Source organism: Podarcis pityusensis (genome assembly GCF_964106645.2).
Source record: "Podarcis pityusensis genome assembly, chromosome: 1".
Classification (NCBI taxonomy): Eukaryota; Metazoa; Chordata; class Lepidosauria; order Squamata; family Lacertidae; genus Podarcis; species Podarcis pityusensis.
Window position 1 is genome coordinate 126,157,956 of NC_138028.1, and position 23,194 is coordinate 126,181,149.

Consider the following 23,194-nt stretch of genomic DNA (forward strand, 5'->3'; position numbering starts at 1 on the left):
CGACAAAAAACAAACAAAAACGCGCGCACCCAGAAACGACCCATCCCGGTGCGCTTCTCTGCGCCGAGGCGGTGTTTTGGTTTGCATTGAACTTGATCCTGCGCGCAGCTTCCCCGCGCGCAATCATTTCCCCATTAAGATCCTGCTACGTTGGGCAAGTGGGGGGGGGAGGACTACAAGTCCCATAATGCAGCGAAAGTGGCCGCCCCTTTGGGGCAAAGCATGTCGGTTTGAAGCCGGGGAGGAGCTCCATGGAAACGTATTCCGCGCGCAGCGGCGCGGGGCGGAGAGGAGGAGGAATCCGCGGCCGCTGCGCTCCGGAGGTAGCCGGGGAGACGGAGAGCCGGGGCGCATCCCGCCGCCTCTAGGGAAAGCGGTAAGTTGCAAAGAAGGAAGAAAGTGAAGTGGATCCGGAGTGTGCAGGGCGAGGCGAGGAAAAGGAGGATCAGCTGCACATCTCAGAGCCGGTGCGATCATTAATCAGTAATCCATCAATTAGGCCAACTGGGACGCAGACCTCGTTTATTGACCGTTGAGGGGCACCGTTTCTATACAGATTAGCTTTTGTTTTTAAAAAAAACCTGGTGATTTTTTTGCTTTTGGATTTCCAAGAATCCTATCGTTTCTGGGTTTTTTGGAAATGGAAGTTAGCAATTTTTTTTATTCTCCCCCCCTCCAGGTTGGGGTGTGTGCAAATAAGTTAGCCTCCCCTAGGGCGCAAAATAGCCAGGCACCAGCAGACTGGGTGCGCTGCTTAGGGGTTGCTAATAATAATAATAATAATAATAATGGTGATTTAATTAAGGGGTGGGGATTAGAGATAGGTAGGGATATCTGTTTTGTTATCATTTGTATTGGCCTTTTGCAGCAAGTCTTGGGGATTTGAAAACGGTGAGCACTTTCACTTCTTAAGTGACGGTTTTGTTGTTTCTGCATCTTGCCAATATCGGTTTTGTAAGCATGGGCGTAGCTAAGGGGGTGGGGGGCAGCTGCACCCCCTCCCCTGTCAAGTAAATAAATAAAAATAACTAACTGATCAATCTTGTTGCAGATAGCTCAGTTCTGGGGGCCCCACCCCACATAAATCCTGGCTACACCCATGTTTTCAAGTTTATATTAATAGTATTTTTTCAAAACTAAATGATTATATACTGGAGTCTCAGCTGCAGGGAATGGTTGGAAGGAGAAGGAAGAACACGGGGAAATGATATCACTGGGATGGATTGAAAATGATAATTCTTATTAGTTTTCAATTACAGTCCAATAATAGCCTCATTATAACAATGCCAAATTATAATACAATTACTAATACCAAACATTCCGATACCAAATTATATAGTTTAGGTCCCCTCCCACGTGCTAGAATGGATGGTTTGATTGTTTTCTTCATTTCTGCATTCCAAAATCTTATTAATTTCAATTACACTAAAGTCAAGATAATCCCCTATGCAACAACTGCAATATTAACAACTTCCATTCTTATTGACGCATTAAATGATTTATGAAACTACAAGTGAGGCACGCAATCTATAACCTGTGTTTGGCAATTATTCTGTCCGTGATGTTTCTTCCTGATATTGCTTCTGCCTGCAAACGGGCCAACCAGGTGACCCTGGAAACCCAAAACGCAAAGGCATCAAGGTGATAGCAGCTGACTTCCACTCAATTGTTTCTCCCGGGGGTCTGTTTTGTAAGGAACATGTGAAGCTGCCTTTGAACACCTAGGATGTTTCAGCTGTATTGTCTGCTTTGACTTGAAGTGTGTGTCTCTCTCTCTCACTCACTTAGAGCCATTGCCACCTGCTTAACTGGTCTTTTTCAGTGGAAACACCTGGGATTGAAAGGCGAGGGGGGGAGCTGTCAGCAGACGAAGAGTCTCCAATAAATGGGAGGTGCACTGCTTCTGCAGCAGGTGTTCCAAATCACAGCCACTGATATAAATTAATTGCGTGTTGTCGGAACAAGTCATTTCTTTGGTTCATTATGCTCCATCTACTGCCAATCAGTTCTAGTGTTTAGAGAGACCATGCATTTTGTGAAAGTGGATACTGGGATTTTAAATAGAGAATTTTTAGCATCTTCACCTAATTCAAAATCCCCAGGATTCTTAAGGGTAAGCCATGGCATAGATAATCCTCTGGGCCCTATTAGAGATGTAGTACCTCGTACCTACGGGACCGCCTCTCCTGGTATGCCCCACGGAGGACCTTAAGGTCAATAAATAGCAACACCTTAGCGGTCCTGGGCCCTAAGGAAGTTAGATTAGCCTCAACCAGAGCCAGGGCCTTCTTAACACTGGCTCCGGCCTGGTGGAACGCTCTGTCTCATGAGACCAGGGCCCTGCGGGATCTGATTTCTTTCCGCAGGGCCTGTAAGACAGAGTTGTTCCGCCTGGCCTTTGGCTTAGAATCAGTTTGATTCCTTCCCCCTCTTTCTTTTTCCTTTCTCCTCCTGTGAAGAGGCTGCATCTTAATGTTTTAATGTTGTATTTTAATCTTGTTTTTTTTAAATTGTATTTTAATCAACTTGTTTTTATTATTGGTTCTTAGCTGCCCTGAGCCCAGTCTTGGCTGGGGACGGCGGGGTATAAATAAAATTTATTATTATTAGTAGTAGTAGTAATCTCATTGACTCAGTTCTCTTCTTTTGATGTTCTGCTTCTCTCTCTTTCCATTGGATGATCAAGAGGTATCTCTGACTTTATGTTTGCAGTTAAATGTTGAATGCTGAGACTGTGATGGCAAGGCCAATAATCTTCCCAGTGAGTGTCCATTCAACAGCTCCTGAAACCTTTGTGGTGCTCAGTCAGAGGATGAAAGTAGTTGAAGAGCAGACAAATGCGCTTTTGAAGGAACTGCATACGCTGGGCATTGATGGACAAAGGTATAGTCAAAATAAATGCTTTGAAGCACAAATGTATGAATGTTTACATGGAAGTAAGTTCCACGGTAATTTCCAGGGATGTAAACACAGGACTTCAACCTTCGTTCTGCATTTTCCTTTATTTGTGTGATCTTCCCTCTTTCTGAACGTCTGACTGGCCTTTGCAACCAGCATGCAAGTTATTAAGAAGTTAACGTATTCTGATTTTAATCAGTCTTCTGAAACAATACCGTATTGTTTTGAGTCAATGTACTTAAGTTTTGTTGCAGATGAAGGGCACTGAAGTGAATGAGGTATTGACATAAAGATCAGACCTTTTTATTTACAGTCATGGGGAAAAAGAAAGTGCACCCTCTTCAAATTCTGTGGGTTTACATATCGGGACATAATAGCAATCATTTGTTCCGTAAAGGTAAAGGGACCCCTGACCATTAGGTCCAGTCGTGACCGACTCTGGGGTTGCGGCACTCATCTCGCTTTATTGGCCGAGGGAGCCGGCGTACAGCTTCTGGGTCATGTGGCCAGCATGACTAAGCCGCTTCTGGCGAACCAGAGCAGCATAACGGAAATGCCGTTTACTTTCCCGCCAGACAAAAACAACAACACATGACATATTATACCGTGTCATGATTTATTTAACAGAAATAAAGCCAAGATGGAGAAATCATGTGTGAAAAAGTAAATACACCCTTACTGCTTCCATAGGAATTAAGAGGCTAAGTAGCAGACAGGGGCTGCTAATCAAATGCCCTTGCTTAATTGATCACTGGCAGGTGTGCCCACCAGTGGTCCTGCCAGCTAGGGATGATGGGAGTTGTAGTCCAACAACAGTTGGGGATCCAAGTTTGAGAAACGCTAATGCAGGGTTTCCAGCTGTTTTTGGACTACAACTCCCATCATCTCTAGCTAGTAGGACCACGGGTCAGGGATGATGGCAATTGTAGTCCAAAAACGGCTGGAAACCCAAGTTTGGGAAACTGCCCTAGTGCAGTGGTGGTGCCCTACTGATGCTGCTGGACTACAAGTCCCATCATCCCTGGCCATTGGTGGTGACTCCTGCCTTGTTTCCAGAGTTGGAAGTTGGCTTGTTACTAGAAACCATAGCTGAGACTAACCACAATTTTACCATGTTTGGATATAATAATAAACTGCTGTAATTAAAAACAGAGGAGAAAGCCTCTGATCTCCTCTTTGCGGCTGTGCTGGAAGCGGGAGGTGATGGCGAGGAAGCAGTTGAGCCTGTGACACTTTTGCCTGTGGTGCTAAACCGAAGTTGAGCTTATTATCCAAATGAGGGAACTCTCTGTGTATGTACATCTTCCATGGATTCCCTGTTGGTGAGAGTGGATTATCTTTCAGGGCATGGGCGTAGCCAGGATTTTTGTTGGGGAGGGGCAGGACTTTTGTTTAGGGAGTGGGAGAACTGGCCTGATTGGTCAGTTAGGTAAGTATTTCTATTGTTTTACTTGATGGGGGCTACACCCATGTTTTAGGGGTGATGAGTAACTATAGTCCCCAACTGTGGGATTTCCCACAGTTCACTTGTATGGCAAAAAGGGAAGGAGGTGAATTCAGGGACCCCTGCCCTACGCAATTTGCAGCGAGAAATGGGTTTTGCCTCTTAGCTGAGTTCCAGATTGCAGCCATGCAGGCAGATAATGTGCGCGTAATACCAAGGATATTATATGCACATGTGGAATCGCAGCAACGAATGGGCATCTTATTTCTTCCAGCGTGGAACTTTTCCCTTCGAAACCCACAGAGAACTCTGAAGGCCACCAGACCATCAGCCCCGTCCGTGCCAGAACGGCATTTGGTGGAGCAAAGGACACACTGTGGCAGACCTGCGAAAGTCTCGTGAATCGGATGTGCCGGCTCGAAAGCGTTGTGCAGACCATGAAGCTAAGTATGTTCCGGCTGCAGACGGAAAAAGAGCTGAACCCAAAGCATGCAGGTAACTTCAGAAGGTGGGAACCAAAGGCTGGTGCATGCAATGACGTTAGATTCATGGGTTGTTGTTTAGTCGTGTCCGACTCTTCGTGACCCCATGGACCAGAGCACTCCAGGCACTCCTGTCTTCCCCTGCCTCCCACAGTTTGGTCAAACTCATGCTGGTAGCTTCGAGAACACTGTCCAGCCATCTCCTCCTCTGTCGTCCTTTTCTCCTTGTGCCCTCCATCTTTCCCAACATCAGGGTCTTTTCCAGGGAGCCTTCTCTTCTTATGAGGTGGCCAAAGTATTGGAGCCTCAGCTTCAGGATCTGTCCTTCCAGGGAGCACTCAGGGCTGATTTCCTTCAGAATGGATAGGTTTGATCTTCTTGCTGTCCATGGGACTCTCAAGAGTCTCCTCCAGCACCATAATTCAATAGCATCAGTTCTTTGGCGATCAGCCTTCTTTATGGTCCAGCTCTCACTTGCTCTCTCCCATGAAACTGTTCTTAACCTGAAGCACCACTTTAGCTAATGGGGCCTCCTGCTGCCGCCGCGCTGCTGGAGCCCGATTTCTGTTCTTATCCTGAAGCAAAGTTCTTAACCTGAAGCACTATTTCTGGGTTAGCGGAGTGTGTAACCTGAAGCATATGTAACCTGAAGCGTATGTAACCCGAGGTACCACTGTATTTCTTCCGGCAGCGATGCTACCACTGATAAAATGAATGAGGGGCTCGCAAGCCACTCGGGCAGTCTCGTTAGGCCGATTCCATGTTCAAAATTTTGCACCTGGCTATTGGCCACTTGCGGCACCAGGATGGCACCAGATGTTTCCATCATCTGGAGGTGCATGCCTGGGGTTCATTGTGTCTTGACTGTTTTCACACACTAGCAACACATCCTGTAGAATTCTATCCATCACATTTTTATCTGCACAATCAGAATGAATTTCAGGAACCTGAAAGTCGAATTGAAAAACAGGACTTTCGAGCCGCCCGGCACCAAAATGGCAACTAGGCATTACGTTTTGGCGACTGTAACCCTTGTTTGAGGAGCCATTTGGCACCTAACATATATCTGAGTAGTAATAATATAATAAATAATATTTATTATTTATACCCCACCCCTCTGGCTGTGTTTCCCCAGCCACTCTGGGCAGCTCCCAACAGAATATTAAAAACATGATAAAACATCAAACATTAAACACTTCCCAAAACCGGAGTGTCTTCTAAAAGTCAATAGTTGTTTATCTCCTTGACATCTGATGGGAGAGCGTTCCACAGGGTGGGCGCCACTACCGAGAAGGCCCTCTGCCTGGTTCCCTGTAACCTCACTTCTCGCAGGGAGGGAACCGCCAGAAGACCCTCGGAGCCGGACCTCAGTGTCCGGGCTGAATGATGGGGGTGGAGACGCTCCTTCAGGTATACTGGACCGAGGCTGTTTAGGGATTTGAACACTTTGAATTGTGCTCGGAAACGTACTGGGAGCCAATGTAGGTCTTTTAGGACCGGTGTTAGATGGTCTCAGCAGCCACTCCCACTGGCTGGTTCGAAACGGCAGGCCACCAGTCCCCCACCTTTGCTCTGAACCATTTTTGGGTGCGGCATTGAGGCATACTTCACATTTCAAATCGGGCAAAGAAACCTTTAACATGGTAGAATCATAGAATCATAGAGTTGGAAGAGACCACAAGGGCCATCGAGTCCAACCCCCTGCCAAGCAGGAAACACCATCAGAGCACTCCTGACATATGGTTGTCAAGCCTCTGCTTAAAGACCTCCAAAGAAGGAGACTCCACCACACCCCTTGGCAGCAAATTCCACTGTCGAACAGCTCTTACTGTCAGGAAGTTCTTCCTAATGTTTAGGTGGAAACTTCTTTCTTGTAGTTTGGATCCATTGCTCCGTGTCCGCTTCTCTGGAGCAGCAGAAAACAACCTTTCTCCCTCCTCTATGTGACATCCTTTTATATATTTGAACATGGCTATCATATCACCCCTTAACCTCCTCTTCTCCAGGCTAAACATGCCCAGCTCCCTTAGCCGTTCCTCATAAGGCATCGTTTCCAGGCCTTTGACCATTTTGGTTGCCCTCCTCTGGACACGTTCCAGTTTGTCAGTGTCCTTCTTGAACTGTGGTGCCCAGAACTGGACACAGTACTCCAGGTGAGGTCTGACCAGAGCAGAATACAGTGGCACTATTACTTCCCTTGATCTAGATGCTATACTCCTATTGATGCAGCCCAGAATTGCATTGGCTTTTTTAGCTGCCGCGTGACACTGTTGGCTCATGTCAAGTTTGTGGTCAACCAAGACTCCTAGATCCTTTTCACATGTACTGCTCTCAAGCCAGGTGTCACCCATCTTGTATTTGTGCCTCTCATTTTTTTTTGCCCAAGTGCAATACTTTACATTTCTCCCTGTTAAAATTCATCTTGTTTGTTTTGGCCCAGTTCTCTAATCTGTCAAGGTCATTTTGAAATGTGATCCTGTCCTCTGGGGTGTTAGCCACCCCTCCCAGTTTGGTGTCTGCTCTCGGAAGCCTGAGAAGCCGGGCTCAGTGCAATGCATCTCTGTTTCTGCCTTGCTGTCTTGCAGCTAATTTAGAGCAGCGCCTGAACGCGATACAGGAGGAGCACATCGGAGAACTGAAGGTGCTTCAGATGGAGGGAAGAGTGCTGTGCCAGCAGCTGAGGGAGTCCCGGGAAGAGGAGGAAAAAGCCAGAGGTCAAGTTCAAAAGCTGAGCGCCGCTCTGGAGATTGCAACTGCCACAAAGGTACTGAAACTTGTGGTGATCTAGTCCTGGCGTCCTCAACTTCGGCCCTCCAGATGTTTTGGGACTACAATTCCCATCATCCCTGACCACTGGTCCTGCTAGCTAGAGAACATGGGAGTTGTAGGCCAAAAACATTTGGAGGGCCGAGGTTGTTTTGGGACTACGATTCCCATCATCCCTGACCACTGGTCCTGCTAGCTAGGGATCATGGGAGTTGTAGGCCAAAAGCATTTGGAGGGCCGAGGTTGTTTTGGGACTACAATTCCCATCATCCCTGACCACTGGTCCTGCTAGCTAGGGATCATGGGAGTTGTAGGCCAAAAACATCTGGAGGGCCGAGGTTGAGGAAGCTTGATCTAGTCTGTTAGATTTGATTTAAATCAAATCGATTTAAATTACTAGTCAGTAAGACTTGATTTAAATCTCTCTTTTTTTACTGTAAGGCTTATTCTTGCTGGTATAATCTTAATATTTACAACCAGATGAAGGTTTCATTTTTGGAATAAGAAATTTTCAGGGTAGTTTTTACAGTTATATAAAAAATTACTCATTAGGTTATGCTATTAGAAATACATAGAGTGATAATTATTAAATTATTGTGAGGTTTAATAAGTTAACTGTTTATATTTGGACAACTTTTCTGCTGTACTTTATTGAAAGGAGAAAAACAATAATTTCCTTAATAACAATTTAAACAAACTATTTAACAAAAAAAACACATCATATCATAGGTATCCATGTTTGCTAACTGATGTGGTTAAACATTTTTTTAAAAAAACAGACTGAGTTTTAGCACACATGAAAAACTTAAAACAAATCCTTAAAAATCCAATTTAAATTTTAAAAAATCTGATTTTTTTTGGTATTATTATTTTTTAAAAATAATTGATTTTTATCCACCCTGCTGTTAACAGATCTGCCGTTTTGTAGATCACTGTTGCTATATTGCGGACTTCGAAAGGATTGCTAAATGTTAATATGCTGTAAGGTTTAGACATGCGTCTTATACCAAAAATGGGAACGATTGAGAGTTGCTATTATTTTGCTGTATTTCTCAAAATGGGCTAGAAATCATATGGCGGCAGCTGGACCGAAGAGTAGATTGCAAATCTCACGCTCTATTGGTTTGGTTGCTTATATGGAAAGGATTGGGGGACGGGACGGGACATTCTACAGTTGGAAGAGAGCCTGAGAATCATCTATTCCAACCCACTGCAATACAGGAATCTCAACATGTGGTCCCCCATCCAGTATTGCAACCATACCAGACCCTGCTTAGCTTTGCAAATGTGCTAGCTGTTACTAGGAAGGTAGGCTTCCTCTCTTAAACAGCATTCTGGGTTAGCTCCTCTTATCTCACAACACCAGTCCCAATTATTAATCCTATTTTATTTTCCGGGGAGCTAGACTTCATTCTAGTTCCAAATTCGGGGCGGTGGGGGGGCGCGAGGGAATTGCCCTTAATGTTAAACATAGGTGGCGCTGTGGGTTAAACCACAGAGCCTAGGACTTGCCGATCAGAAGGTCAAAGGTTCGAATCCCCGTGACGGGGTGAGCTCCTGTTGCTCGGTCCCTGCTCCTTCCAACCTAGCAATTCGAAAGCACGTCAAAGTGCAAGTAGATAAATAGGTACCGCTCCAGCGGGAAGGTAAACGGCGTTTCCGTGCGCTGCTCTGGTTCACCAGAAGCGGCTTAGTCATGCTGGCCACATGACCCGGAAGCTGTACGCCGGCTCCCTCGGCCAATAAAGCGAGATGAGCGCCGCAACCCCAGAGTCGGCCACGACGGGACCTAATGGTCAGGGGTCCCTTTATCTTTACCTATTACGAAAAACTTATCCTCAGACTTATATATATATTATAAACTTAGGGGTAGAGGGAAGTGTAGTCTGACGCCAGGCTCAGAGCGCTGCAAAAGTTGTTTACCGCCACATCAAGTGTCGGAAAAGTTTGGTGGAAACGCAGATCAGTTGAAGAGCAATCGGGATGCGTTACAAAGAGCCCAGCTTTGAAAACAACCAAAAACATTTGCACATCCAGCCCCCCCCCCCCATGTACTGTTGTTGGTTTTTGCAGAGAGATGTAACTGTTGCTGCAGATGAGCTGAGGGCAGCGAAAAATAAGATGAACCGTAAACTGCAAGAGGTAAGGGCAGAAGGGTATTTGGGTTACCACGGGGGGACGGGGAGTGAAGAAGATGAGCTCCCTAAAAATTCAAGAAGGCATGGCAGTTGAAACAAGGAAATAAATCTGCTGGCGATGCTCAGAACATTCTCCATGAGGTGCCCCTCTGTCTGGAGAGCTTGCATCCGTTTCGAAGGCCAGCGCGTGTTTTGAATATTTGAGATGAAACTGTTTCAAGCTATGGACAGGTGTAGAATGCAGTGGTACCTCTGGTTATGTATTTAATTCGTTCTGGAGGTATGTTCTTAGCCTGAAACTGTTCTTAACCTGAAGCACCACTGTAGCTAATGGGGCCTCCAGCAACAGGTTATACTTTTTAGACATATTCTTTAAAAAAAAAAAAAAGTATTCAAAGTTATAACAAAACATATTATCCAAAAACATATCCTTATTCCCCTCCATTTTTCCTCCCCCCCTCCCCCCCACAGAACCCACCCCCCCGCCCCACCCCCCGACTTCCCTCAGTTCCAGTCTTTGGTTTCTCCAATAATGCTATTTTCTGCATGTTAGAAAGTTGTATAGATCCTCAAACTGTTTAGCTGATTATTATCAGTAAAAAAATTGTGACTGTTTATTCAAAACATGTCAAGGAGTCCAGTTCGCTTTGTTGCATCTTCAGATACTTTGTGAAAGGTTCCCAGTCACAGTTATCATTGTCCCATAGCTTGTATGTCAGTTTTGCCAGTTCTGCATAGTCCATCAATTTTTCTTGCCATGATTCTTTAGTTGGGGTTTCTTCAGTCTTCCATCCTTGTGCTACCAGAACTCTCGCGGCCGTTGTCGCGTACATGAAAATGTTTTTCAACTTTTTTGGCAGGTCTTTCCCTACGATCCCCAACAAAAATGCCTCTGGTTTTTTAACAAATGTTAAATGGAACATTTTCTTCAATTCATTGTATATCATTTCCCAAATTTTTTTAATTACCTTACAATCCCACCACATATGATAAAATGTTCCCTCCTTTTCCTTACACTTCCAACATATATTTGAACTAGTTTCGTACATTTTCCCTAACTGCACTGGTGTTGTGTTTTTTAGACATATTCTTAACTTTAGTGTCTAATAACTCCTTTTCCAATTTGGATCTGAAGCAAAGTTCTTAACCCGAGGTACTATTTCTGGGTTAGTGGAGTCTAACCTGAAGAGTATGTAACCTGAGGTACCACTGTATTTGCTAAGAGTGTTCTGCCGTCATCCACGTTGCATTAGGCAAATAGAGCCGTACCTTGGAACCCGAACGCCTTGCGACTTGAACATTTTGGCTCCTGAATGCGGTAAACCCGGAGTGTTCGGGTTTCCAAACGTTCTTTGGACCTCGAACGTCCTCTGCGACTTCCGCAGCTTCTGATTGGCTGCAGGAAGCTCCTGCAGGCAATCGGAAGCTGCGCCTTGGTTTCCGAACGTTTTCGGAAGTCGAACGGACTTCCGGAACGGATTCTGTTTGACTTCCGAGGTACCACTGTAGAGACGATTGCACACAGCGTGGCCCTCAGGCTCGCGTTTCCAGTGCTCCCTCCCAGCACCAAGCAAGTTGTTTATCCAAGAAAGAGAAGCTTAGAATCTCCCACTCTTGTAGCGCTGGTTTGAAGCGGAACTGGTTTCCCAAACGCCTTCTTTGTCGCTTGCAGCTGACAGAGAAGCTGTCCCAGGAGTCCAGCATGCGGCAGTCCTTGGAAGAATCCCAAGCAGTCCTTCTTTATCGGATGCATGAAATGGAAGCGACGGTGGAAAACGAAAGGAAGCAGGTGGGTGAAGCGTCCGTTCTCGTTTTAGGATTCCACCAGAACAATAGAGTTTTGCAGGCTATTGACAAGACTACTATTGTTTCCACAGCATGCTATTCATATTATTAATTAATCGGTTATGTTTGCATACTGCCCTATACCTGTAGATCTTAGGGTGGTTCTCAATATGTAATTACAATATAAAAATTACATAATATATAGTAAGAACAGAAGCAAACCAACAATCTCCCCTTCCGCAGCACATTTAAATATAAAAAAGCTCCTCCTCCTCCTATGGCAGGGAGGCTTGGCTGGGGCCTTCATTTAGGTGCCAGGCAAAAAAAAAGGTTCCTCTTTAACCAGACCTTTGGCTGATGGACATCAAAAGCCCTTTAAAAATGTGCTGGGGGGGTGTTTATTGGATTCTTCTTGTTTTTTATTACTTATTTTGCGTTTTTAATATTGTGATTCTATGTAGTGAATCGCCCTGTGACCTGCAGGTATGGGGAGGTGTAAAAAATTAATTAATACAGTGGTACCTCTGGTTATGTACTTAATTCGTTTCAGAGGTCCGTTCTTAACCTGAAACTAGTCTTAACCTGAAGCACCACTTTAGCTAATGGGGCTCCTGCTGCTGCCGCACCGCCGGAGCACGATTTCTGTTCTCATCCTGAAGCAACGTTCTTAACCCGAGGTACTATTTCTGGGTTAGCGGAGTCTGTAACCTGAAGCATATGTAACCTGAAGTGTATGTAACCTGAGGTACCACTGTAAGAATAATAATATAGCAATTCTTTAGTATAATAAAAATAATACACATTTTAAAAAGGAAGGTCTACAACTTTTCTCCAGACCTACTGCATGACCATCCCCTGCTGTGCAGGCAAGAATATATACACATTCTTGCATAACGGCAAATGAAATAATAATAATAATAATAATAATATAATAATAATAATAATAATAATAATAATAATAATAATAATTAATAATTTATTATTTATACCCCGCCCATCTGGCTGGGTTTCCCCAGCCATTCTGGGCAGCTTCCAACAAAATATTAAAATACAATAGTCCGTTAAACATTAAAAGCTTCCCTAAACAGGTCTGCCTTCAGATGTCTTCTAAAAGTCTGGTAGTTGTTCTTTGACATCTGGTGGGAGGCATTCCATAGGGCGGGTGCCACTACCGAGAAGGCCCTCTGCCTGCTTCCCTGTAACCAAGATGGGTGGGGTATAAGTAATAAATTAGTAGTAGTAGTAGTAGTAGTAGTAGTAGTATCATCAGTAGTCTATATTGGTAGGCACTCTTTGCAGATTCATGCAAGGTTCTTTTCCAGCCCTTTTTGAAGTTGCTTGGGGTTGAATCTGAGATCTTTTGCATGCAAAAGATGGCCTCCGCCACTGAATCACAATCCAAGATTTCCAGTGATCTCTCCCTGAGCCTTAAGGGTGTGTGGGGGAGGGGAGATTAAGGGTGTGCGGTTATTTATTACCTGCCCTTCACCATAAGGTCCCAGGGCAGGTTACAGCATTAAAAGCAATACAGTGGTACCTCAGGTTACATATGCTTCAGGTTACATACGCTCCAGGTTACAGACTCCGCTAACCCAGAAATAATACCTCAGGTTAAGAACTTTGCTTCAGGATGAGAATAGAAATCGTGCTTGGGTGGCATGGCAGCAGCAGGAGGCCCCATTAGCTAAAGTGGTGCTTCAGGTTAAGAACGGTTTCAGGTTAAGAACAGACCTCCGGAACGAATTAAGTATTTAACTCGAGGTACCATGGTATTAAAAAAAACTTTTTGGTTGCCGAAATGGCAAAAAGAGCCGGAAGAATCAGAAATCAGGAAGACTAAAATTTTAAATAAAGAGTGGGGGAAATCTATAACTTATCTTAAAGACCATTGTAAACAGTTAAAATTGTTAGCAGGATTGGAATAACACTTTTACTTTAATGGTGAATTTTGGACAAAACGGAGATGTAAAAGATTTGGATTATCGTAAAAGATGCAGGAGGGAATGGCTAGCAATAGGACCCACAAAGGGGAGGAGGGAAGTCCAGGAGATTCTTTGGAATCTTGTTTTTATCTTGTATGTTGGATATGGGATTGTAAAACTCTTAATCTGAAAAACCAAATAAATGAAATTTAAAAAACAAAACTTTTTTGGTTGCAAACAGTACAGCTATAGCTTGTTCATTCTTCAGCTGTCTAGCTCAATGAAAGGCTTTGCTGGTGGTTATTTTTTATTTTTAAAAAGAAATTACTGAATGTGTTATTTGGATGCCATTACAGGTTCACATTCTGCAGGAGGACTGTAACAGCCTCCGCCAAGATATTGAGATATCTCGGGAGAGGCTGCAAAGGGAGGAAGAGAGAGCTCTTCGGCTGGAACAGCAGTGTACACAGCTTAAATCAGACCTAGGTATGCAAGTATTTTTGGATCTTCTTCATGCCTTAAGACCAGTCCATGCTCCATGCGCTCCACCTGTAACAATCAGAAGAAGAAGAAGAGGAGTTTGGATTTGATATCCCGCTTTATCACTACCCTAAGGAGTCTCAAAGCGGCTAACATTCTCCTTTCCCTTCCTCCCCCACAACAAACACTCTGTGAGGTGAGTGGGGCTGAGAGACTTCAGAGAAGTGTGACTAGCCCAAGATCACCCAGCAGCTGCATGTGGAGGTGCGGGGAATCGAACCCAGTTCACCAGATTACGAGTCTACCGCTCTTAACCACTACACCACACTGGCTCTCTGTTTAATGTGTGAAGTGACTCGCTAAAAACCATTGCATTGTGTAAGCTCTGCCTGTGGTATTAAATCTGCAATGGCCTGTTCCCATGTGAAAGGACTGTGAGACCAGCTCAAGTCTTAAGAAGGGGCCTTTTGGATGTCTTCCCAGCCTGCTCGACGAAATAGGAAAGTATGTCTTAGCAGGTCTGGAGCCCAAATGTAGGGTGGCCTATAATTGTGAATAATAATAATAAATTTATTATTTATACCCCGCCCATCTGGCTGGGCTTCCCCAGCCACTCTGGGCGGCTTCCAACAAAAGATTAAAAATACATTAAAACATCAGTCATTAAAAACTTCCCTAAACAGGGCTGCCTTCAGATGTCTTCTAAACATCAGATACAGTAGTTTATTTCCTTGACATCTGCTGGGAGGGCGTTCCACAGAGCGGGTGCCACTACCAAGAAGGCCCTCTGCCTGGTTCCCTGTCACCTTACGTCTTGCAATGAGCGAACCACCAGAAGGCCTGAATGATGGGGGTGGAGACGCTCCTTCAGGTATAATGGGCCGAGGCTGTTGAGGGCTTTAAAGGTCAGCACCAACTAAAACAAACATTAACATTAGAGTGAAGTAACTGCAATAATAGTGGGACGCGGGTGGCGTTGTGGGTTAAACCACAGAGCCTAGGACTTGCCAATCAGAAGGTTGGTGGTTCGAATCCCCGCGATGGGGTGAGCTCCCGTCGCTCGGTCCCTGCTCCTGCCAACCTAGCAGTTCAAAAGCACGTCAAAGTGCAAGTAGATAAATAGGTACCACTCCAGCGGGAAGGTAAACAGCGTTTCTGTGCGCTGCTCTAGTTCGCCAGAAGCGGCTTAGTCATGCTGGCCACATGACCCGGAAGCTGTACGCCGACTCCCTTGGCCAATAAAGCGAGATGAGTGCCGCAACCCCAGAGTCAGTCACGACTGGACCTAAATGTCAGGGGTCCTTTTACCTTTACGTAGGCATTGACAAACTGAATGAGAATAAATACATTTAGAAATGACACAAAATGTAGAAAGTGGCTATGCAGCCGACTCCTAAGGATGTTGTAGTAACTGTTGGAGATGCTGAAAAGAGGGTTGATTGAGCTTTGAGGGAATTGTTTCTTTGCTGGCTGCATAGCTATTGGGGCATTTGAACAACAAAAAATTACAGATGATCGGTTTCATCTGCAGTAGCTGTTACGGATTTTCATCAACACTTAACAGGGCCAGGTAATCTTTTACATGATAAACCGCAGTACTATCGGAGAACGCAACAGAATTAGTCTCACCGGGTTCATTTTATGAGTTTAAAGACCTCTTTGTTAAAAAAATGAAATACACAAACTACAGTGGTACCTCGGTTTAAGTACTTAATTCGTTCCGGAGGTCCGTTCTTAACCTGAAACTGTTCTTAACCTGAAGACCACTTTAGCTAATGGGGCCTCCTGCTGCGCCGCCGGAGCACGATTTCTGTTCTCATCCTGAAGCAAAGTTCTTAACCCGAGGTAGTATTTCTGGGTTAGCGGAGTCTGTAACCTGAAGCATATGTAACCTGAAGCGTATGTTACCCAAGGTACCACTGTACTGCTTTGGCTTGTGTGAAAGCATTAACAGTCCACAGCTCAGCCCTGTAGCTCTTACTCAGAAGGAATTCCCTCCGAGTTCAATGGAAAGTATTTGCAAATAAGCCTGCATAAGGTTTCAGCAGCTAATCCAGGGGTTGGCAAAAAAATTTAGCTGCAGGCCGGTCTACTGGAAGCAGAGGTGAGGGGGAAAGTAGTCCTCCTCCCCACCCTCAGCCGCTGCGCTTACCTTCCCTGGGGCTGCTGCCGCCGCTGCTTCTCATGGGTAGGCAGAGGGAGCTTGTCTGCTCCGCTCTCTGGCCCACAGGAGCACCAGGGTGGCGGCGGCAGAAGGAAGATGAGCGGCACGAAAGGGCTGGCTCCGGAGAGGGGCTGCCTAAAATGGCGCTCAGCCAGCTCAGCCCAGCCCCCTTCCTCCTCTAGGCAGGCCAGGGAGAAGCCAGGAGGAGGGAGGGAGGAGGCGCCGTCGCAGTGTGTGTGAGGGAGAGGGGGGAAATGGAATGGTGCAAGGGGGAAATGGCGCAGCCCGAATGAACAGAAGCCCCACGCCGATCCACGGACGGTCCGCAGGCCGGATCCTGAAGGCAATTGGGCCTGATCTGGCCCCCTGAGCCAATCCTTTCTTAGGTTTACCATAAGAAAAGTCATCTATCTTAATATTTGTCCTTGCTTGTTAGTCCAAAACAGTATTCTAGGAGAAAAGGAGCCTGGCACAGCAGTTTCTGTAGCAGAGTTCTATGTTTGGTGTTTTGATTTGGAAAAAAAACCCAACAACATCTAAGTGATGATGGTTAGCATTTTGATTAATAGCTTCAAAACCCGATGACGCTTTCTTTCTGTGGGTTCTGTTCTAGACTCCCGAGAGAATACCATCTCCAGGCTCAGCGAAGAAGGGAAAGTAAGTTTAAAAACAGGAATTGTGGAATTTGGCAGGATTCTCCCCCCCCCCCCCCCGCTTTTAATGTCTTGGCCCCATATATACCTACAGTTCAGGTAAGTGCAGCTGATACAGCAAGGGCATGAGGCTAATTATTCAAGAGCTGTACTAATTTAACTGGACTGCCCCATTACATGAAAAATGAGATGGAAAAACGGGATGTATTGACACACCTGGTTTAACTACCTGCAATTCTTTGCCTGTTTGAAGCATCTTCCCCCAGGGAATCCTTTGTTTCCTCTTCTTTTCCTTTAGGCTGCACGGCTGTCTCTGAGCAGGGAACATGAGGAGAACACGCAGCTGCGATCAGAAATAGCCTCTCTGCGAGAGGTGGCAGAAAAAGTGCAAGTAATGGGATTTTTTAAAAAAAAATTTTAAGGACTCGGTTCAAAATCGTGTCTAGCAGAAAAAAGAGATTGCTTTGCCAAGGTCTGGATAAATTTTGCATGTGCCATTTTGTATGTGTGTGGAATATGGGTGCTGAAGAACTAGAGGCTGGGGAACAGTCACCCAGGAATGTCTGGTCGCGGTCTTTCCTTGAGGGCAAATGCGGTGCTACCCCTACAACCTCCTGTTTAGTCTCAGTTTTGCCCGCGTTGAACTTGGCAGCGAGGAGGATGGGGACAGAACCAGAACAAGTTGAATCCTGCCTGACATTGGCTGTAGGACCTAGCTACCTAAGGCACATAGAATCCCCCTTCTTCTTCATCATCATTATTATTATTATTTCCAATACAATATTTTACTGTTTTTTTCCATATTACATCACAATATAAATAAACCAAAGCCATCACCACATCCTCCCCATCCCCATATACAGTGGTACCTCGGGTTAAGTACTTAATTCGTTCCAGAGGTCTGTTCTTAACCTGAAGCACCACTTTAGCTAATGGGGCCTCCTGCTGCTGCCGCGCTGCCGGAGCACGATTTCTGTTCTCATCCTGAAGCAAAGTTCTTAACCTGAGGTACTATTTCTGGGTTAGCAGAGTCTGTAACCTGAAGCGTATGTAACCCGAGGTACCACTGTATATCCATCAATCAAACCTAATATTCTTTTGTCCCTCCCCCCGCTTCCCTCCGCCCCCACTTGATTTCCTCTACATGAATGAATGAACTTTATTACGGTCACAGACCAAATTTCCTCTACATTCTGAGATTACACTTATCTTTGCATTTACAATCTCCTCAAATCTTCTATATATTCTTATTACCTTTCCTTGCTAATTTACCTTCCCTCAGATACTTTACATTTTAATCTAGGCATATTAGCATATCTTTTTTTGAGCAATATTTTACCATATATTCTTAAGGAAGAAAGCTGGGAATAATGAATTGATAGACACTTCTTGTGACTCTTGTGTCCTTCCTCAAGGCGCTGAATGAGCAGTTGACCCAACAGTGTGCAGAAATGAACGACACCCTTCGAGGTGTTACCGTGGAGAACGCTCAACTCATCTCGGATCACCAGGCCGCCCTAAAGGTGTGGAGCCATTTTCACACGCGTTTCAGAAACCGTCCTACTAATCTGCGATGTGTATGCCATACACAATTTCCATAGGTTGGTGAGGGGTTATCTGGGTTGGGTTCTATCTCTGAGCATGTGACAAAGGTAGGAGCAAAGAATTGTGGGAGGCAAGCCCGTTCTCCTCAGTTTTCCCCCTTCCTGACGGACTTTTGTACCAACTAATATTTTGTAATATGTAAAGTGGGCTTCGTGTAACACAGTGTTTCCTCAAATTTAGGTCACCAGAATTTGTCGGACTACAACTCCCATGATCCCTAGCTAGCAGGACCAGTGGTCAGGGATGCTGGGAACTGTAGTCTCAAAACATCTGGAGGCAACACTGTGGAAGCTCAATAGCCTGAGTCTGCACTAAGAAGCAGCCAAGGTGGTCTGGCCTCTTCACTAGCCTTAGCTTTTGTAGCTGGAGTCAGTCTGGGCCCTGCCCTCTCAGGCCAGGTGGAAAGAGGCCTGCAAAGCAGTGAGCGGCACTTCCAGCTCTTCCCAGCCAAGATTTTCACGCTGAAAACGTTGGGTCCTCATTTTATCATTATAAACGCCTTCATAATTCCTTCTTTCTTTTATAGGTGGAGCAGGATAAAATCAATCAGAAGCTGCAAGAGCAAGACTTGATTCTGGATGCTGCCCGGGCCAGTATTACGGCGGAACTGCAGATTGTGCAGAATGAAAAAGCTCAGCTCCAGAGAGAGATGTGAGAGCCAAAGTATTGCTTTCCTATGCGTTGCCTGGCTTCCTTTTATGTCATATTCCATATATATATATATATATATATATATATATATATATATATTTACATACGTGTATATAAAAGCTTAATACAAGCTCTACTTCAGTCTTAAATGCAAGGCGTCTCATTCTGTGGCTTACATCTGCTGTCTGAAATGTGAGGCCTTTGGCTTCTTTTGAAGGTTGCAGAAGTAATAATAATAATAGTAATAGTAATAGTAATTTATTATTTATACCCCGCCCATCTGACTGGGTTTCCCCAGCCACTATGGGTGGCTCCCAACAGAATATTAAAAGCACAATAAAATGCCAAACATAAAAAACTTCCCAGTACAGGGCTGCCTTCAGATGTCTTCTAAAAGTCAGATAGTTATTTCTCTCCTTGATATCTGAAGGGGCGGGTGCCACTACCAAGAAGACCCTCTGCCTGGTTCCCTGTAACCTCACTTCTCGCAGGGAGGGAACTGCCAGAAGGCCCTCGGCGCTGGGCCTCAGTGTCTGGGCAGAATGACAGGGGTGGAGACGTTCCTTCAGGTATACTGGGCCAGGGCCGTTTAGGGCTTTAAAGGTCAGTACCAGCACTTTGAATTGTGCTCGGAAATGTACTGGGAGCCAGTGTCGGTCTTTCAAGACCAGTGTTATGTGGTCTTGGTGGCCACTCCCAGTCACCAGTCTAGCTGCCGCATTCTGGATTAGTTGTAGTTTCCGGGTCACCTTCAAAGGTGCGTAATGCATTGGTGTTTGCTGCTTTTCTCCGCAGAGAAGCCTTGCGTGTTGCACACGCTGCCTGCGGGCATGAAGCATCCGAACTCCAGGAGACCACAACCGCTCAAAAGGAGCTCCTGGAGTCCACAGTTGCCAGGATCCGAAGCGAACTGGAGGCAGCTGTGCAGGAGAGGGACTCTCTGCTGAAGGAGAAGGAGAGGCTAGAGGAACAGGTACCATGAACATTTGCCATGTTATTTTAAAAATACTGGGTTGCATCTTAGGCCTACCCAGAGTAAACCCGCTGAATTTAATGGGCATGGCCGACTTAGGTCTGTTTAATCTCAGTGGGCCTACTCTTGGTTTGAGACAAGTCATTATATTAAACGTCTGTTTGGGCATTAAACACTCTTTAGAGAAATGTGTGGTGTTCCCCCAATAGCAGCCTACAAGGACCAAGATGTACCACTTAGTACCACAGAATGCTATGCTTTATAACGGAGAGGGGAAGATTTCTGTACTAACTCCGAGACCATATAATGCCAAGACCACATAACACCGGTCTTGAAAGACCTACATTGGCTCCCAGTACGTTTCCGAGCACAATTCAAAGTGTTGGTGCTGACCTTTAAAGCCCTAAACGGCCTCGGTCCAGTATACCTGAAGGAGCGTCTCCACCTCCATCGTTCTGCCTGGACACTGAGGTCCAGCACCGAGGGCCTTCTGGTGGTTCCCTCACTGCAAGAAGCCAAGTCACAGGGAACCAGGCAGAGGGCCTTCTCGGTAGTGGCGCCCTCCCTGTGGAACGCCCTCCCACCAGATGTCAAAGAGAACAACAACTACCAGACTTTTAGAAGACATCTGAAGGCAGCCCTGTTTAGGGAAGCTTTTAATGTTTGATGTATTACAGTATTTTAATATTTTTTTGGAAGCCGTCCAGAGTGGGCGGGGTATAAATAATATATTATTATTATTATTATTAATAATATTAATATTATTAATATTTATTTATTATTTATTTTATCTTATTTTAACTCAATTTTGTGCAGCCTGTCGCTGAAAGCAGCACAAAGAACTGGTATATTTAGCACACCAGTTTATGAACTGTCAATGATATCTGGGAGTCGCCCCACCCCTGGGAAAGGAAGATTGACGTGAATTTGACAGGTCATTAAAGATACACGAATCGTGTGTTTCATTTGCACAAATGTCTCTGTTCCTTCCCAGTAATATGCCCTTCCTTGTTACTGTCCTTTCTTAACTAAAAAGCTAGCTTTTTGCCAAATGCACCCTTTCATAATAGCTGTTTCAAAGGGTTAAGGAAATTTCTACACTAGTACTTTTTTTTAAAAAAAGTTGCTTTTAATTTAAAAAAATTACATCAGAGTTATTGATTGCTCACATGAGACCTACAGGTGGGTCTGCAGAGTCTTTCCCTGACACCCCCGCAGGGTCGTGTCCCCCCTCTCCCTGAAATTAGGCCGGAAAAAAGCAGTCTGCATTAATGTCTTAATGTATTGTATATTTTGATGTTAGCTGCCCTGAGCCCGGTTCTGGCCGGGGAGGGCGGGATATAAATAAAATTTATTATCAGCCAGTAGAGCTAGGTTGCTGTGTGTATTTGGTTGTGGATTGTGTGGTGTGCACATGGCAGTTTTTCTTGTTAACCTTTTTGGGGCTTTAGGCATATTGGTAAACAACCCTTGATGAGGGGAGGGCAACATATTTAATTTCACCAGTTCAAGATTATTTTGTAAAAGTGCAAGGGGAGCCCACTGTCCTCCAGGGAGGAAGTGCAGGCAAATGGATCGTGTGTGTAGATCAATAGCGGAGCAATGAGGAATAAAAGGAAATGTAAGGAGCTGTGCTAATACAGAGTTAGAAGCTGGCAGGCTGGGGTTTGGTAAGTTTATTTTCTCTCTCTCAAATACCTAGGGAGGTAAAATAGAGCAGCTTGGATCCTCCTTTGGTGAGGTTGATGATGGAGCTGTTTTTTAATCCTTGGTGGCAGATGCAGAAAACAATACATGAAATAACGGAAGAGAACAAAAGATTGGAAGCGGAACTAACAGAACACAAGGTATGGTGGTCATTCATACCACGGCTGCCAACAAGACTGGTTTACACTCTGTTGGTACTGGGGATGCATCAGAATTAACTGGATCGTAGCGGTCCGTTCTGGATCCAGTATGGTTCTTCTAAATAAATTCAGTTAGAATAACTGATGTTAAAATGAATACAAAGCCATATGTGACCTCACTTGGCTTGGGACATCAACAGCCTTTGTTGGTGGTGTACCAGCAACTGGGATGCGGGTGGCGCTGTGGTCTAAACCACTGAGCCTCTTGGGCTTGCCGATCGGAAGGTTGGGAGTTCGAATCCCCGCAACGGGGTGAGCTCCTGTTGCTCTGTCCCAGCTCCTGCCAACCTAGCAGTTTGAAAGCACGCCAGTGTGAGTAGTTAAGACTACTTTTTGTGTGTGATCTGCCTTGAATTCGCCTGGTGAAATAAAGAAGCAAGCAAATAATAATGTAAATTTCCCTTCTTTTTTTCAAGTTGGAAATCGGTCCTCTCAAAGATACCGTGAAGGTGTTGGAAGAAGAAAACAAGAAATTAATGGAGCGGGAAGCTGCCTTGGAACACCAACATGTAATTTTCAGTCTCAGCAGAAAAAATTTCATAATATTTTCATGATACTAGAACAAGCTTCTCCCTTAAAAATAGAAAAGTAATCTGTAAAAAGAACAAATAGTAAGCAATATAGAACCAATATGCTAAGAGTTTTGTTGTTTCTTTGGGAAACCAGTCTTTAATATCCATGTTCAATATACCTTTAATTAGCTAAGGTGGGACAGCCCAGATGTTGGTGGCCCCAGATGTTGTTGGACTACAGCTCCCATCATCCCTGACCATTGACCATAATACAGGCTGGGGTTGATGGGAATTGTAGTCCTACAACATCTGTAAGGCGCACCCCACACTGGCTGCTTCTGAGCTAAGGCAAATGGCCTGTTTCATTTGGCTTGCTTATGTTATTTCAACTGTTCCGCCGTGGTGGTGGACCACAGTGAAGATCTTGGTTTCTCCATCTCTGTCCAGCAAGAGAATCAGAACCTGAGATCTGAGGGCTCTTACCAGGCCCAGGAAGTGGCCCTTTAGATGGCTCTTGACCAGGCTGCTCACAAATTATTGAACAATGCTACTGTTAGGATTCCCTTTTTGAAAGGGAAAGAGAATGACCCGGTAATGGTTGCTGTTGTTGCACACCACAGCTTCTTCTCCCATTCCTTCTAAATGAGCAATGCAGACATCAGTGAGTGAATGAGAATGACCTCTGCTTTTGTCTTCCCCCAGAATGCCCAACAGCAAGTAAAGCAAGTTCTGGAAGAGCTGACGGACACCAAAAATAAACTGGCTTACGAGAAAGGGAAACTTCAGGTATGTCAGCCTTGTGGAGTAAGGCCGG

At 45.0% G+C, this 23,194-nt stretch overlaps 1 protein-coding gene across 3 annotated transcripts in view; it reads left to right on the forward strand.

Annotated features, from left to right (window-relative positions):
- The first annotated feature begins 283 nt into the window (after nt 1–283).
- CCDC150 (coiled-coil domain containing 150) overlaps nt 284–23,194 on the forward strand; it is a 46,312-nt gene continuing 23,401 nt past the window's right edge. For 2 of the 3 annotated variants that reach the window (XM_081016150.1, XM_081016149.1), the window contains exons 1-14: nt 2,682–2,883; nt 4,617–4,837; nt 7,410–7,588; nt 9,664–9,732; nt 11,401–11,517; nt 13,792–13,921; nt 16,693–16,736; nt 17,031–17,123; nt 18,148–18,255; nt 18,864–18,988; nt 19,784–19,961; nt 21,740–21,808; nt 22,285–22,377; nt 23,083–23,166. In XM_081016150.1, the coding sequence (XP_080872276.1) occupies nt 2,717–2,883; nt 4,617–4,837; nt 7,410–7,588; nt 9,664–9,732; nt 11,401–11,517; nt 13,792–13,921; nt 16,693–16,736; nt 17,031–17,123; nt 18,148–18,255; nt 18,864–18,988; nt 19,784–19,961; nt 21,740–21,808; nt 22,285–22,377; nt 23,083–23,166 (1,677 nt within the window). In that variant the 5' untranslated portion in view covers nt 2,682–2,716. Of the gene's footprint in view, nt 377–2,681; nt 2,884–4,616; nt 4,838–7,409; nt 7,589–9,663; nt 9,733–11,400; nt 11,518–13,791; nt 13,922–16,692; nt 16,737–17,030; nt 17,124–18,147; nt 18,256–18,863; nt 18,989–19,783; nt 19,962–21,739; nt 21,809–22,284; nt 22,378–23,082; nt 23,167–23,194 lie in introns of those variants that run through there. The other variant, XM_081016148.1, reaches the window with a different exon arrangement.